At 30.2% G+C, this 17,685-nt stretch overlaps 1 protein-coding gene across 6 annotated transcripts in view; it reads right to left on the reverse strand.

Annotated features, from left to right (window-relative positions):
• LOC143223478 (macoilin-like) overlaps positions 1–17,685 on the reverse strand; it is a 73,415-nt gene that overhangs the window by 37,403 nt on the left and 18,327 nt on the right. For all 6 annotated transcript variants that reach the window (XM_076451511.1, XM_076451514.1, XM_076451510.1 and 3 more), the window contains exons 3-6: positions 16,862–16,988; positions 12,106–12,235; positions 10,206–10,272; positions 1,489–1,585 (exon numbers count right to left, since the gene is read on the reverse strand). In XM_076451511.1, the coding sequence (XP_076307626.1) occupies positions 1,489–1,585; positions 10,206–10,272; positions 12,106–12,235; positions 16,862–16,988 (421 nt within the window). The remainder of the gene's footprint in view (positions 1–1,488; positions 1,586–10,205; positions 10,273–12,105; positions 12,236–16,861; positions 16,989–17,685) is intronic.

The raw sequence follows: 17,685 nt of genomic DNA on the forward strand, positions 1-17,685 counted from the left end.
ACTACCTTTTACTCTAATAATGCCCTCTCTAACTTCCTGAACGTTCACCATTAGCTGGAGCATCCCCTGCATAAAAAACTTAAGTTCCTCCTGAAATCTTGCTGCCATTTCCTAGTCTAGTCTTTTGACTACTTTAATTACGATAGCCTCCAACTTTTCCTCCATCATACAAGCTCTACATAAAAATTGCACATCTTCATTACCAGCTTCCTTATGGAAAGAAAGTGATATCTGTTACTGCAGTACTTGGCCAATATTATCAATGACCTTAGCTTGTTATTGTAAAGGCACAATAGCTATATTCTGCAGCTGAGTGAAAGAAAGTCTGTACTTCACAAAATATATTTGTACTTTAGAAAAATCAGTTTGAGAGTGAAAACTGTAAAATGTTTTCTTGCCTCAGTGAATTGTGGGAAAAAAAAGATAATTTATAGTTTTATTTGTGATCATATTTCTATTTATCTCGAAAATCTTCAGTGTCAACTTGGAGGTCAATTCTTGGAGTCAATGCAATAACACTAGTGGATTTGGAATCCATTTAATAACATTATAACTTCTAATCTGCCAATGACAGTCAAGAAACATTCAAAGAACTATCCAGTGATAAAAACTGATATAAATAGGCAAAAATCAAGTCAAAGCCTCTTAAGAATTTCTCAATGTAATGTACAAAGAATACCCTGAGATGTCAACAAAAGTGTTGTACATGGTTTTAACTTTCACATGAATATATCTTTTCAACTTACTGATTTATACTTTGTTAGCAAGCAAAATGAAACAACAATATGGTCTGCAGGTAGAAGGGCATCTTATCTCCAAGTTACCACTTGTCAACAATTTAGCCAATAATGGACCTCATCTTATCCCAGTACTTCAGCTCATCTGTTATACTAAACTGATAAGTCAATTGAAACTGTTTGCCTATGTACCATTTTAATACTTGTTTTATTTTTACATAGTATGTGCATCAATCATCACTTAAGACTGAAAAGCTGTACTCAATTGCTTAGTCAAACCCTCATGTAATGAAACTGTTAAGTATTCTACTGAAGACTGCTGTCTGCATTACATTAATTTGGTTTTAAAATTTGTTGTGATCAATATTCTTTCCCATTAACTGAAATACACAGTCAGTACCATCTTCTATACAATAAATTTAATGTCACTGGTCAAAGGAAAAAGTCATAATTAACTTATTGTAATTGTATAACAAATACGATACCAGACTGGTGTTAAAAACCAAAGATTACTGATAAAGTTTCAGAATATTTTCAAATAGTTTAAAATCTGTTGTATTATATAAGATTTAAACCACATATGTTTAAACTTGTACACTCAATTCTTAAAGAAACTGATTAGGTCTTTATTAAAAAATTAATGACACATTACTAAATAGAGAAAGTGGTGTACATACTACCATAATGACTAAATTTGAAGTAATAATACACCATATTACAAATAAAATATCAAACTGCTTGTTTAACTTACCCTTCTCTGATGTTAAACTTGAAGGTTCTGCAGGTAAAGCTTGTTGTAATAACTGGATATAAAATGTATTTTCTTTTGCTACTTCCTTTTGTTTTCTCTGTGAATAACAACATTTACATTAAAAACTGAAACAACGGTTGAGACAATTCTCCGTGAAAGAAAAAAAAAAAAAACATTAAGAAGCTTACACCTGTTTCTGCAAATATTTAAATAATAGTTATTTAGAAATAAACATTGTTGAATGATGACTGGTAAGTTCACAAGAAACCAAATGGAGAACTCCTACACTACATAATTATGTTGTATATGCTTTCATCAGAGGAATCAGGTTACTTCATTTATAGTAAAAAATGTGAATTAACTTTGTGAAATAGTTATCAGTTTCAAGATGGGGCTAAATATAATAAGAATTCAAATGCTCTCATGTACATCTTTGCATTTTTTAAAGGTATTCAAAAATTTGAAATTTACCAACTACTTCACTATGTTAATCCAAGTTTTTTTTATTGTAAATGAAGTAACATTAAGAATTCAAATGTTTGAAGATTTTTAAAAGAAGCTACATTTCATTAAATTACTTAGCTAAAACGTCAGTAATGAACATAAATATATAGAGCAACATATCTTCATTTTGGCACAAAAATATAACCACACACCATTATACTTAGTATGACAAATGTTTAGTGTTTCAGTGGCACATTACTACCCTAATAATTAAATTAGGATGCCACAGAATTCTAAATTAATTGGATCAAAAAATATAATATTATATCTATTTACCTTAGATTATTGTTAATTCAAAACATCTACATCAGAAACCCTAGTAAAGCCGGGGGAGGGAGGTAAAACACACTGAACGGTCCAGAGGAATAGTGCTCTGGAAACAATGCAATAGGTGAACCAAGTCCCCCATATTGTCAAAAGCAAATCAATCCTGATTTATTCAACCTTAAGATTGGTAGGGATGGGCAAGATCCCCTTTAGCTTCATTCCTGATCGTCCATAAATGGCAGTTCATAATAAGGTATTACCATCCAGTAGGCACCTGAATGGTCTTATGGAACATCCCATTTCATCAGAACCCATTATAATCTGCATTAATTGTAGTGAAAGTAATTTTTAGTGTGGAATTCATAAGAGAAAGCATACATGTATGGTCAACACTTGTCACAGAGAGGGATCCAGTGAAAAATAAAGGGAATCTGGAATTAAAAGTATATGGTTGAAAAAAATATTCACCTCTGATTAAAGTATAACAGATGTCATCAAAATAGATATAGAGAATGGTCAAAAACCATCAGAAAAAGATACTGCTGGATTGTGTAAGTAATGAGATACAAAAGTATTAGAAGTAGTCCACATACCAGCCTACATAATGTCTTCCAGAAAAGCATTTCAAGTAGAAAGCTAATAACACAGATATGATGACTCTGATGAGATGTGGCACTCAAAAGGTTCCTCTCCTGTAACAATAATCCATTATAAGCCATGTGAAACAACTTATGCAGCCACCTTATGAGAGTAATAGAAAATAATTCATGGGAAATAGAAGAATACCAATGAATGAACAATCTGTTCCTAGTACCTTGAAATGAGTTAGTATGAGTCACATAACACTGGAAGGCCCTGACAAAACAAAACAAGCAATTGAAATATGAGTTGCCATAAAGGTGAGAAATGGCTGACAAATTGATTGGTGAGAGGGCTCTGACCCTTCCCTGGCCACTGGTCTTGGGAGAAATAAAGTAAATAAAGACAAATGTGGAATGATAGAGCGAATTATGTATATGGATTGAAAACAATTCCAACCAATAATGTCTACAACCCAATACCACTAAAAAATTCAATTTAAGAGATGTATAACAAAGTACACAAAGATAAAGGTTGAAAAGTAGGATGAACCAATGCATGTAAAATCTCAATTCAGTAACTGAAAAGGTCGTTTGGGCTTAAGAATACAAAACAAATTTTGTAGACCTAATAGAACTGAGGGTTCAAAAATTTTCCAGAATTTAAAATGCCAATAAAAAATGGATGGGAACGACTTGTATAAAGTCGCCATAGACAAAGCAAGCCCCTTCTGAAACACCCAAGTTAAAAAACAGGATGTGATATATACTTTTGGATGAAGAGGATATAAATTCCTTTTAATACTTCACTTCTGTTGATAATCAATCATAGTTGACCCATACAAAGATTTAGTTGAGTAGAGAAAAACCTTAGAAGATAAACCTTTATGTTAGGCAAAAGACTGCATAACTTCCAAAGAGAAAGACTGAGTTTCCAAACTTCTGATCAAGGTTGTCTCAGCAGGTACAGGTGGAAATTCCCACAGATTCTGAAGAAGCAGAAAATGGGCTTGACCTGGCCAACAATGATTGATCCTTGGTGAAAGAGCTCCAAACATTCATAAAGTGATGTAATCATGCTCCCACTGCTCCCCCACCTTCCAGATAGTCACCAATGCTGTTGTTTGTCCACCCAGGCCAAACATTCTTGATAATATATACAGATGGACTCTATTATGGGAACCACTAGACCTGGAAACTAAAGGAGGAAGTCAGGAAGCATTGCAGACTGAGATTTCTAAGTTAGTGCCAGAAAGACAAGAGACCAAAAGCAATAAAGATGAATGTAAATGGACAGAATCAATTCAGGATTCTAACATCTTTGGAATTCCAGCAAACAACATGGAACTAAAAAAAGGAGTTTTTCCAGTAACACCCATTTCAGCAAAAGACAGTAAACAAAATCTTTCTAAAAAAGCATCTCAATCCAATAAATATAAACAGCAGACCAGCCAGAAAACCATAGAAAGAATGGAAGAAAATCTGACTAAGATAACAGTCAGTTAAATCTCCAACTTATCCTCTTATTGCTAAGGGGAAAGTGATAAACTTCAGACTCAAGTTGGGTTGAAGATAAATACCTCAGGACAGTTGCGAGTGTAAGACAAAGGAGAGAAAACTATAATCTGTTTAAAGTAATCACAGAATCCAATCTAGACTCCCATAGGTCCAAAGGGGTGTCCATCCATTGAGAATTTAAATAGGCCCCCTCCTGATAGTGAAAAACCAAATGTATGCTGATCTGATAAAAGTGGGGTACATGGCATATCTAGCATGTGATGTAATTAAGCAGCAAATCTTTCAGCATGAAAATAAATATCCAGAGGAGGAAAAACCAGGTAGTCCCTTGCCATTTTTTTTGCTAATAAGAACAGAGTAGAGTCAAATGCAAAAGGAAAACCACCAAAACCTCACAACCTCTAGCAACAAACTGAAGAAAAGGGACTGTAAGTCAAAATGAGGTGAAAGAGGTCTGGTTGAGTTATGTAGTAGAAATATTAACTTGAGAATTTTCATAGCCTGTTTTTTTTTTTTTAAGTAATGTTTAATTATAAACAAAAAGAGAATCACAGAAGTACCAACCACATTTAAATTCACAACGTAAATAGTAAATAAGCACAACACCCCTGTTGACAGAAATCTATGCTGAATGCTTTATCGAGAAAAAGTGATTACATCATTGGAATGAAGTCCTTATACACAGTACCTAGACAGAGGGCACACTGAGGATGATGAAAAAATCTGCAACTTAGAATTTGCTTGAAGCATTCGAGTGGGTTATAAGAGACAAGGAGCAAGTAATCTCCATGCTCAGATGGGGAAAAAGAGTAGAAACCCTGAAGATCGAAAAATAGTTAGTGTCAGTGAATGGTAATTATGTTATGGAAAAAAAAAATTAACAAAACAAACCAGTGGAACTGATAAGCAAAATGTGCATTTTGAAAGTGACACTCCAAACATATATAAATCACATACTATTACGAACAGCTTTATAAAATCTAACATATCTAAGTCAATAAACTCTACCAGTGAAATAATGGAAACTATAATTTAACCTTCAAATTATAATGCAATAGGAATTCAATAACTCTTCACTTTAAACTACATGATGTTAAAATAGTTGTTCAGTTGTATTAAACTGTATGAGGTTATGCAGAAGACTGCTGATTTTCCATATTTAAAAATAAAAAGACATTAAGATGGTTCATATAATAGCAAAAATCAACAACCAAAAAGATCAATAATTGTAAAGATTAAAAATATATCTGTATGAAACAAATAGCTGAAAAAAGGTAAGACAAAAATATTGAGAAGAAGCTACTGAAACTTCAAAGTATATATGAAATGAATATTTTACATAATTAGTAAAAAATTATTGTATAATAATAAAATAAAAAAAATAAATTAAACTAAGTTTATGTGGCTAAAAATGAGTGTTCATAAGAAACTGGAGAAGAACAAGATATAATGAACTAGAAAATACAGAGACCAAGTAGATACTAAATATATTGCTTCAAAAAAAAAAAAAAAAAAAAGATAACTTCTAATGTTATAAATAAATGTGTTATTATATGTAATAATATTTTCAAATGTTTTGGTAAACATGCAGTACATTTCTTTAACCAAATAATGATGATGATGATGAAATAAACATCTTAGTAATTTTACATTTTATAAAATTTAGATATATTAAACAAGAAATATAAAAATGTTTTTTATAATAAAACATGAATAGTATTTTAAAAAATATGTAGATATTAGTTGAATGTTCATAAATTTACAATTTAAGTATAATAATGTTAATAAGAAGAAAAGGGATATGAAAAAATACTTTCATTATGGGAGAAGTGTTAAAGCTGAAAATAAAAGATTTGGTATAATCAGAAAATGTTTGTTTCAGGGATATGTTCAAATGATAACAAATTTAACTATAACAAATGTGTTCAATAGGCATTTTATAAACGTTAATATATTGGTAAATAACAAAATTATATGCAAAGAATAAAAAATGCATTCAATTCAAACAACAAGACACTATTATTTTAGATCAAAATTCTGGTATTTATAATTTAAAAACTGAATTAATAAGAAAAATTGACTATACTGATAAGAAATGAGTAAATATTTATGATTAACTTTTCCAGTCTGGAATATTTCCAAGTAAATTACAGATAGTTAAATTAATTTTTCATTTTTGAGAAAAATATAACTTACTCATTGAAAAACAATTTGTTTTTATAGAGAATTTAAATAATAAATGATGTTTTTTAGATTTTAGTTTAAAAAAAATAACTTTCATCTGTTTGTTTTAAAGCAAAGTCTAAAAGTCTGTGTGTTCTGTTCGAACTTTGGGTTTTTAGTGTTGCAAGCCTGTAATCTCACCAAGGACCCATCAGGTAACACAAAAATAATAAACTGTTAGATGATAGTAAAGATACTATTGCCATATTTTTAAATATTGCTAAAGCTTTTGAGTTAGTGTCACATTATTATAAAACTTAGAAAATTAGAGTTTTGGGTTTAAAATTACTTAAAAGTTAGTAAGTTAGAAAACAGACTATACTATGAATATGTAAAGGACAATTATAGTAATAAACTGTAGTAATATAAATTGTTGTAAATATTAACTGGGATAGAAAGCAATGAGTATTTGGGAAGAATATTGAAAAAAGTTTAAACTTATTTAAATTTAAATAAAAACTTGAAATATATTGTATAAATTAAATTTTAAAATGTTTTGATATGAAAATGTTGAGAATTATACATACTTCTTGAATCCCTTCATTTTTACAATATAGAATAATGATTTAAAGAGAGACGTACTGTAATGCTATCTAAACAGCAATTATTATGCAAAAAAATGTAAGTTTATCTACACAAAATAGAAATACTTTTAAAAGTTATGTTGAAATGTGTAGATTACTGAATATCATTGCAATAAAACATCTATGTCTGTTTAAAATTATGAATCACATAGTGAAACATAGTATACTTAAGAAATTAAAAGCAATTTTATAACATTAGAAATTTGGAATTTATATACATTCCATCGTAAAAAAAATTATGCTAAAGCATAATAATTATAAGGCTCCAAAATTACTTAAAATGTACTAATAGAAATAAGAGATGAAATTAATTTAAATATATATAAAAAATATTTATTTATTTAATATAAAAACTCAACTATATGTTTTAAAATAACATTTATAAAGATGAATAAAATTTAATATATTAACAAATTAATTAGATATTCCAAACATGTGGTTTTGTGATACCCAAAAAAAAGTGCAATTTTTCTTGGAGTATTTGTAAGTGTGTATATAACTTTTATTTATTTATGCTGTCTAACACATATCTGCTATATGTCTGAGGTTACACTGACACCTAGCAAGAGCACTTGTATCAACTTCATGATACAAGTTTTCTTACTCTTTGGTTTCAACATAGACAACTACCTGCAGATAAAAACTGTTTAATAAGTGAGATACTGCTCCTAATAATTTAAGTTTTAGTTTTTAGTTACAATTACTTTTCAAGAGACTCATAAACCATATATGTGGTGTATCCCCACTACTATGTCAGTCTCCATTCTACAGGTACCTCTTTTACCAAGATACATATCGTAGCTTACATCCTAATTCTACTTATATTTATGCACAAGACCTTTGTCTTTTATAATTTCTTGTATATATTTTCCACAGTATATTAATGTTTATGCTGTTTAAAACAAGTAAAACATATTCCACATGTAGCACTGTATCTAATGAATTTATTTTAAAACTCTCTTTACACTTCCCTCTTTAAAAGCATAACATTATAATACTTTAATATTTTGTATATTTGTATATGGGTGCAATGGTGTGAGAAGGGTGTGTATATATATATATATACACACAAAGAAAAAAATCATGCATACTATTATTTTAGCAAATTAATCACAAAACGTTCATGCACATATTTAAAAGGTTTCAGAAGTACAATTTGTGACTTTCTTCATTCAGCACAAATGGATTCTATTTACGTTAATGCACGTTTCAAAACAATGCAATGCAAACTCCACAGAACATAAATTCAGACTGGACTCAATATTCAAATTTTTTACAGGCTGCAAGTGTTTCAACATTTATTACTCAATTTCACTTAAATAAACACAATAGTGTGTTAACGTTAAATGTAACATTATTGTGAGACACTGTAAAAGTCTATTTAAAATATAATATATGATGTTCAATGAATTAACCCTGTGGATATGGGAGGTCAAAATACACATTACAACCTGTTTATAGTTAAAGTTTAAAATTTAATCAAATTATTTTATTAACAATATATATCTATACACTTGACATCAAAATATAGTTTCTAATTCAAGTTTTTATATTATCTAAGTCCAAGTTTTAAATGAAAATATTTTAACAAATTCTCAGTTGTTATCTCTAATTCATATAACACAGTGGTGTTTGGACTCCTCATTTAGATTTTTCTTCCCTTATAGGGGCTCAAGACTGTTCAACCAATTAGAAATATATACTGCTGACAATACTGCTGCCAGATTATAAAATTTCAACTTTTATATCTTCATATCACTTCATCTGTTCAATCCACATAATTTATTTATCCCATACTGTTTTAAAAAATGTTTACAATTCTCTCTGAAATTACTACTAAATATATTTATAATGAACAGAAAGAGAAATTCTAAACAATATATGTGAAACAAATGTATGTTTTAGTGGTCAAAGCTGAAAGTTATGAGAAAAGTTTTACAGGTTTGGATTAAAGTTGTTGCTTTGAAAAGTAATGAGATTTTTACACCTATTTATTTGCAAGTTAGAAGCCAGATAAATTAGTGTACTTTTGAAACATTCTACTCCCAATGCCTGATATATTTTTTGTGTTCTAAAATGCATATCTGAAAGCTACACATATTTTTACAGCCAAAATATTGAAGAAGAAACAGGCTTATTTAATCATACACTTGAGGGTAAAAGTCCTTTGGGCTAAATGTATATTTATTATATATTTTTTATCAAAATATCTAAAATGTAAACTTTAGAAAATCATTATGCTAGATATGAAAATTTAAATACAAGAAATTCTCATGCTCTCTTTCTTGGAGAAACATGTGGACTGCTGTATTGAGACTCTGTGAATAACTTAACCAAAGTTCTTGACAGTTGATTTATTGCTTTTTTACGCTATCTAGATACAGTTCTGAGAACAATAAAACAAAATTAAATGGAAGCAGTTTTGAAATGATTAAGAGGCAAAGAGATCTGAAAATAATTGTAATTCCCTGTCACAATCTGCCATTATTCCATAAAAATATATTTTATTTCATACTTTTCCATTTACGGTACACATTGATGAATTCTCGAAAGTCAGTGTTAGGGTAGAGAAAATAACAAATAAAATTTATATCAAAAACTTTTGATTTTCATTTAGGAGGCCTATTGGTTATGTGAATGAAATATGGAAACTATAACATAAAAAGAGGTATTTTTATTCTTACATGAAAATCACCTTTCACACTCAGACTAACTTAATGAAGTTTTTATAAATTCACACACTATAGTAAAAATACTTTACAATAAAAAAGTTTAGTTTCTTGTGTACAACATACCTGTAATGGTTACTAAAAGCTTACGAAATTTTCTGAAGATACATTTAGGACATTCAAAGTTACAGTATGTATAATTTTATGGTTACAGTGATTACAAGACTGGTGAAATTGACCACACCCATTTCCATAGGGTTAAAGTAAAATTATGATAAAGGTAGCTCTGTCATGTCTGCAAGTTTCTTGTGTCAATAAAAATGACGACAAATTTTTTTCATATATTTAAGATTAATTGCATAAACCACACTTACTAATTTCAATGTATAACCAATATAGCTTTTACACCCAAACCCCAATGTCACAACAGGATAACCGATGCTGAAAAAAAACAATGAAAAGTGTGATATATTCATATATTTCTTTCAACATAACTTGCATTCTTAAATACTCTTAATTAAATTCCTCATAGTACTGTGACAATTTGAGAACACATAGGTGCATTAAGACTAATATATCTTAAGCAACAATTATTTAGTCATTACAAGTTACAGCAATCATTCACCTAAAAATAATGCCAGTCAATATAGCAGATCAATGTACTGAAAAACAAAAACTATGAAAGTTACATATCTTAAAATAATGACACTTCCACTTAGTCTCACTGAATTACATTAGTTCTTTTAAAGCAAGTAAAAAATCTCCTACATGTAATACTATACCCAACAAATTAATTTTATGTGAAAATTCTCTTCAACATATTAACAGTATATTCCTATAATTCACTGTAACTTACAGTTTATCCTAGATTAAATGTTATTCTTGCAGAACAATGACAAGGCAATCAAAGCACCTCAAAATTTATGCTCATCAGCAAAACTGTTAACACAAAACTACAAATAACAATCACATAACAGAATACCAAACAGCTATAATACATTTCATTTGGTGATCACTAACTCAAAATTTCACAATCTTTACTTTCTTAAAAACTGCATAATAATTTCATGTATTTAACTGAAAATTAATTAAACAGTTTATAATTCCACAATTTATTGTTACAATACCAATACATTTAGGTTGTAGATTTTTTTTAAAAATCAGAACCATCATTCACTAGCAGGTAATTAGTGTTTTACAAGTTTTGTATTTCAGGTACTATAACATATCACATTTTCAGGACTTTAAGGCTCCACCATCCAAGTTTTAAGTAAATTATACATTCTTTGGCCTGAGGCTAAATTTAATACCTTTAGTTTTATTACTTCATTAGCAAACTTATTCACGGGCCTTTAGCAAACCTAATGCTTGATCTACTATTTAGAACTTTTCAGTTTAATAATTAATGCAAATTTCTTTCATTAAGTTACAAACAATAATTAGTAGCACTACTTATTTACATGCTCTAATGCACATCAATTGCAAATTTATGGTTTGCTTCCCCCATAAGTGTTTCTACAAAATCTGCGGCTTCACTTAGGGATTTGATTAAAAATCTTTACTTTTGTACGATCCTTAGGATTGAAACAATTTGATTGGTACCACTTAGAAGTCAGTATGGCCAGTGGTTTAAGAAGAGTTACCTGACACACACACACAATACTGAACTATTATTATGCACTTTCTGAGTTTAATAATCATTACCAATAACACAAATTTGATTTCTTTAACCAAGTTAGAAACAGTAATTAGTGGGCCTACTTGTTTACTTGGTCTAATGTAAATCAATGCCAAACTTGGGGTTTAGTTTTGGGGGATCCCCACAGAAGTGTTTTTCCATAACATCCAGGTTCCCTAAAGGGTTGAGTGAAAAGTTTTTATCTATGTGCAAACCTCAGAACTGAGATAGTTTGTTTGGTACCATCTAGTGGTTGCTGCAACCAGTGGTTTATGAGAAGCTACACAACACACAAATGCTGAATCTTATTATACAGATGTTTTATAATTTTAACACTTATATTCATGTTATTGTGTTGTATTATGTTACATCATTTTTTAACAATCTTCAGCTATCATTGTTTTTATCTCAAATAAATATTTAAAAAAAACAGAAAATTTAAAAAGGTTTTCTTGTCTTTAAAGGTTAATTTATAGCTAACTATAATCAGTCTCATACTTTAGTTGCTCCCTCCCATAATTATCACCAAATGAAACTTATCTACAACAAGTACCAAGCTAGTGTCTTGCTCTGAAATCATGTTGTTAGTTACTCACCAATGTGCTGCAAAGGGTCTACACAAATCTAAGTGAAAAGGAAAATGCTTAAGTTCTTTGAGCCTCACAGAAGCTTCTATATACACAAAAAGGAGCCAAAGGGATATTGATGGAAGACAAATTCCTCGTTCTGTTAAAAAAAGCAAAAAAGCAATACTAAGTCAACATCACAATGAGTTAAAAACTTTAAATACTAATAATTTGCATATGATTAACAAGTTTGTAGTAAAAACCTGTCCATCCAGCAGTAAAATACAACTTTGTTCCTCCTATGGCATTAACTACTAATTACAAGAATAATTCAGATTCATTATATAACCAATATTAAACCCTATAGTTTGAGTAATTAGCAATTCAAACTCACAAGAGTAAATCTAACAACTGAGGTAACCTAACCTTAAAAAAACAGTGGACTCTAACTTGTAAGTGTGGCAACAAACAAATTCACAAAATGTTAATATAATACAAAAAAAGTTTCCTCTTGACATAAATAAGAAATGTATTGATATAACCTGGGTATGAATAAGTTTCTGCTTTAACTTCACATCAATTATGAAAGCACAGAAAACTATTTTTTTTTTACTCTTTCGACATTATTTCTCACATTTGGAATAAAATTTCTTAGTAATATAACAAGTCATTTGTATGTGGATATACAGATAAACTAATTTTCTGCTACAATATCAGGCTGCTAGTCTGTATTCAAAATTTTGACTATAAATTCAAAATACTAATAACTTAGAAATGTATCTGTTAAGATTTGATTCTTTCAAAATATTTTTGCAATCAAAATCATGTAACTCAAGATTAACAGTGTTCAAATGAGAATTTTAACACTATACTAATATTAAAAACATTTTTACTTAGTGAAACACTGTCTGAATTTTAAGAAATCAAAGTAAACATTTTTTTTATATATACATGCAGTTCTGCATCATTATATTGCTGCCATCAGGAGCCATGTGTAACCAAGATTAATACAGGTGTGGAAGTGTTATAACCAACAGTCAAGTAAGCACTCATGCTGAGCAAATACAGATTCTACAAATTCCTAGGGCAATCAATTACACAACTCTTTATTTACATAGGGAAGACATACAAAAATAGCCTAAATAAGATAAAATATGAATACAATCTTTCCAATATTTCAAAGATAAAGCACAATCACAATCAATTATTTACTGAAAAGTTTGATACTTTAGCCTGCTACATTTGGTTTTTAGCCTTTTCTTGAACATAATGTAGAGCATTTCACATATTCATTACAATTCCTGGAAAACTCATTGGTTCTTACACCATCCAGTATAAAACTTTTCAAGGTCATCTTAAAAATATCATTATTTTCATTAGATAATTAAAATTGTGCCAAAAGTGAGGAGGCTTAATGTTACTCTAAACCAGTGGCAATTAACATCTCTTATTTCCTTCTGACACTGAGAAATGTCTGGTTTAATCTGTGAACAATTTTTGGAACTTCTTGCCCTCTACACAAGGCTAAAATATTTTCTTTAAAGATGCCATTTATGATTAGACAGATGGAATCCCCACTGGGTCTAATGATAGTCAATAGTTTTCTATGCTACCATGAATGCAAGGGGTTAGAAAACTGTCCATGTGACTTGACTCGTCCTTCACAAATATTATATCAATGACTCTTTCTTGCCTTAATTCCCAATATCAAGTTCTCATCTGAAGTTGATATCCACATCTCTGGGCTTTGCACTTGAGACTTTCAACTTTTCCCTTTATTTTGTGACAGAATACAATGATTTTAGCCTCTGAAGCTATGCACCAATGAGCTAAACAGCAGATGATGCCAAATTTTGGAAGGCAAAGGCACCACAGTGTTATATCCAAGAAAGTATTATAACTGAAGATATTATATTGAGGCAGTACTGTGTGTCTGGTACCTCAGTTCTCGAACTTAATCCACTCCAGAAGGCTGTTCGAAAACCAAATCAATTTTTCCCATAAGAAATACTGTAAATTACATTAATCTATTACAGACCTCCAAAAATTATGCATTATGAAGCCTTTTAAGTAAAAATATTGCTTATTTATACCTGTATAATAATATTTACATACATAGTCAACCACAAAAACTATAAACACAATAAAAAAACAATAATTGAAAATTTAACTGCACTTTGCCTGTGCTGAGAAGAGCTGATGATGTAAGTGAAAGGTGGTGAGGAACGTGGAGAGTAGGAGGGTTATTATTGTTTGGGAGTCACCATCCATAAAAACGTCAGGTAACTCTCCTTCTAGGGTTCTTTCTCTTTTCTGTCTCTTTGCACCACTACAACCTGCTTGAGACTCACTGGACCTATTTCTCACAAAAAACTTGTCTAATGAGGTTTGTTTCTGTCTGGCACCCTCCCCATGTCTCACCACACTATGTATGCCACTTCTCTTCCTAAATTTTTCAAACCACCCCCTACTAGCCTTAAAGGCATCACTTGTATCATCACTCATTCCAGGGGTGTTTTTCAGGAGGTCAGCATACAACTGCTTTGCTTTCTCACAAATGATGGTCTTAGAAATGCTATCACCAGCTAACTGTTTTTGTTTGCCCAAATCAACAACAGTTTTTCTACTTCTTCCATTGTTTGTGATCTTTGTTTCATAAGAACTGTGACTCCTTTTGCAACACCAGCTCCTTTGATGACCTCTTTATTTTTCAGTATGGTGCAGACTGTAGACTTCACCATACTAAACTGTGTAGCAAGATCAGACACACGAACACCACTCTCACACTTCGTTACGAGATCTTTTTTCACCACTACTGTGGCTCTAACAACTTTTCTTTTTGGTTTGCTGTTTTCATTATCCTTCTTTGACCCCATGGTAGCTTATTTAATCAGAATATTTAGAAAACAACAACAACAAAACAAAACGAAAAGAAAAACAAGAACGTTCACAGCAGATTTTAATGGGGTCTGTGGACTGAGCGAAAGGTGCAGGTAAAATGTTTTGGGCAAGCTTGCCGTGGGCTGAAAATGGTCGAAGGGTCGTTTGGACCACAACAGCTTGGTTCGGGAATCAAGTTTATGTTTGACAACCGAGTCATTTTTTTCTCAAACAATATGTTCGAAAACCAAATTGTTCGAGAAGGGAGTCGTTCAGAACTGAGGTACCACTCTATAATTATTTTTCTAGATGATACCACTTACAAATGTGAGTTAATTAGGATTAATTGGTAATAAATCTGAAAAATAAAAAAAGACTGTTTGAAATTACATGAAACAAAATAAACATGTAGCTAAAACTCTGAATGTAATTTTTTGTGCATATTAACTATAACTGCTATTTAATTCCTCTCTAAATTAGAACAAATCTTGAGTTCTGTGGCAAATTATCTTCTGAGAATAAGAAATATGAAATACTTCAACCAAGACATTTCTTTCAATTTCCTAAAGTAAAATTACTTTTAACATTTCTTTCTTGGTTTCTTTAAACAAATAAAACTCTAACGATCCATTTATAAGTGCACAATGGCTCTTATTTTTCATTTAAGCGAAACAGTAAATTGCCTGCAATGTTCCTTTTTCATTTTTTCAGTCAATGTGCAGAATGAGTTTTTTTTGTGTGCACCAGTATCAAGGTAATGTGCACCATCAGTTATTTTTTTATAAGGAAGAGGAGGGTTAGACAATTGGTTCATTAGATTGTTTTGCAATGCTCTCAGTAGGTTATCTGAACTTTCATCCTATTGATTGCCAGGGTCATTAAAGTTGTCAAAGCACTGAAAACTTCTCACCATTGCTGAGGATGTGCATGGCTGAAATAATGAAGCCTGCAGTACTTGACTGGTTTTTGTGCAGCTGCACAGCTTAGAGGAAACACTGACTCTCTGTATAAGTTGTACATTCTAAAAAATATCATGTCAACAGAATATCTGTCATGAGAAAATGTAAGAGAATAAAATACTTTTTTAAAATTTATTGTGATGCATATGTTAAAGTAGGTACATTAATTTTCTTAAAAAAAATAAACAACTAAGTAAGATATCCAGTCAGCTGATTCTATGCTATTTCATTATTATCTCACAACTGCAGGAAAACTCTTCATGAAATAATGCACCTCATTACATTTGTAATGCTTGTTTAAAACCATTATTAATATGTTAAAATACTATTTACTAATTATTAGTTCTTCTGCTACAACATTTTGGTTAGATCTATGTGCATTTCTTTTTAATATGCTGACAGACAAAAGAGTAGACAGACAGTCAGCTGTGCCAGCACTTGAATTACTTTTGTCTCAGTGAATAATGGGATTTTATTGTCAACTTCATAATGCACTCACAGCTCCATGGCTTCGGTACATTTTGGTCCAGTGTCTTATAATGAATTAAAAATTATTCTTTTAGGTTAATGTTCTACACCTTCACATGTGTTACTTTATCTATCTAAGACAATATATATCTACTATCTCTAGACTATAGTGTATTATAAAATAAAAAATTACATCTCACATGGTAACATGACAAATACTATATCCAATTTACTAGACTGCCATAAAAATATGTGAAACTTCCTTTGTAGTATTACATATACAGTTTTGGGCTAAACAATGCTTATTCTTTCTTAGTATTGTCCTAATTTAAAGCTAGGTATTTCAAACAACAAGCTAATAACACTGTCACTCTTCTAAAACAGGCTGAATAATTAAAAGTTGGCATTAGATGTTTAGTTTGTAGTATTATCTTAACCAATAGAACAAAAATACACAAATAAAAGTGAGTACAACTTACCTGTGTACCAAACATACTGCACCCACACATATGTACTGGCTGCAAAAAACAACCATTGAACAGGAATGAAGAGAAAGCATATCATATCTGATGTTAGGGCAATAAACACAAAAAATATGGAGAAAGCCTAAAAAAGAAAATACTGGACATTAGAGGTTCTGTATGTTATTTCTTTGAACATTTACTGCCAAAAAATTAAGTATTAGTAAGCCTTCTCAGAATTTAACCTGGCTGTTTTTTATTTATAAACAAAAACTTTAATGGCTAAACCTGATTCAAACATAAGGTGAGCAACAAGCCAGAAAAAGTATATATCAAAACACTGTATAATTTTTTGTATGAAAATATAACAAGTTTGTGTTCATTTCAGTTTTTAAATTCATTGCACTTTGTTTTACAAAGATTTGTTTTCCAACAAAAGGCAAAACTCTTAAAACATTTGTAAATGTCAACTGACAAGATAAGATTAGGACATATAAAATATTCATAAACAGATCATTCAACTGTAAAATAACCCAACAGTTATGCTATGAATAAATTACAACACAACTATAACACCTTTTTTTGCTCAAAAACAGGAATTATTTAACATAGTGTTGAAAACACTCAGAACAAGGCAAATCTGTACTTGTGTCTAAAATATTCATATGCTCTGAAAGTTTAAACTGAGTATGGGATATAATACAATTTTATATTTCTATTGATATAAAACATTTAAAATTCAAATACATTAACTTACTTTCTTATGTACATTAAGACAGAATACCTACAAGAGTTAACAAGAAGCAATATTCTTTAATAAAAAAAATATATATGATCAAATG

The sequence above is a fragment of the Tachypleus tridentatus genome, chromosome 8, assembly GCF_004210375.1.
Source record: "Tachypleus tridentatus isolate NWPU-2018 chromosome 8, ASM421037v1, whole genome shotgun sequence".
NCBI lineage: Eukaryota > Metazoa > Arthropoda > Merostomata > Xiphosura > Limulidae > Tachypleus > Tachypleus tridentatus.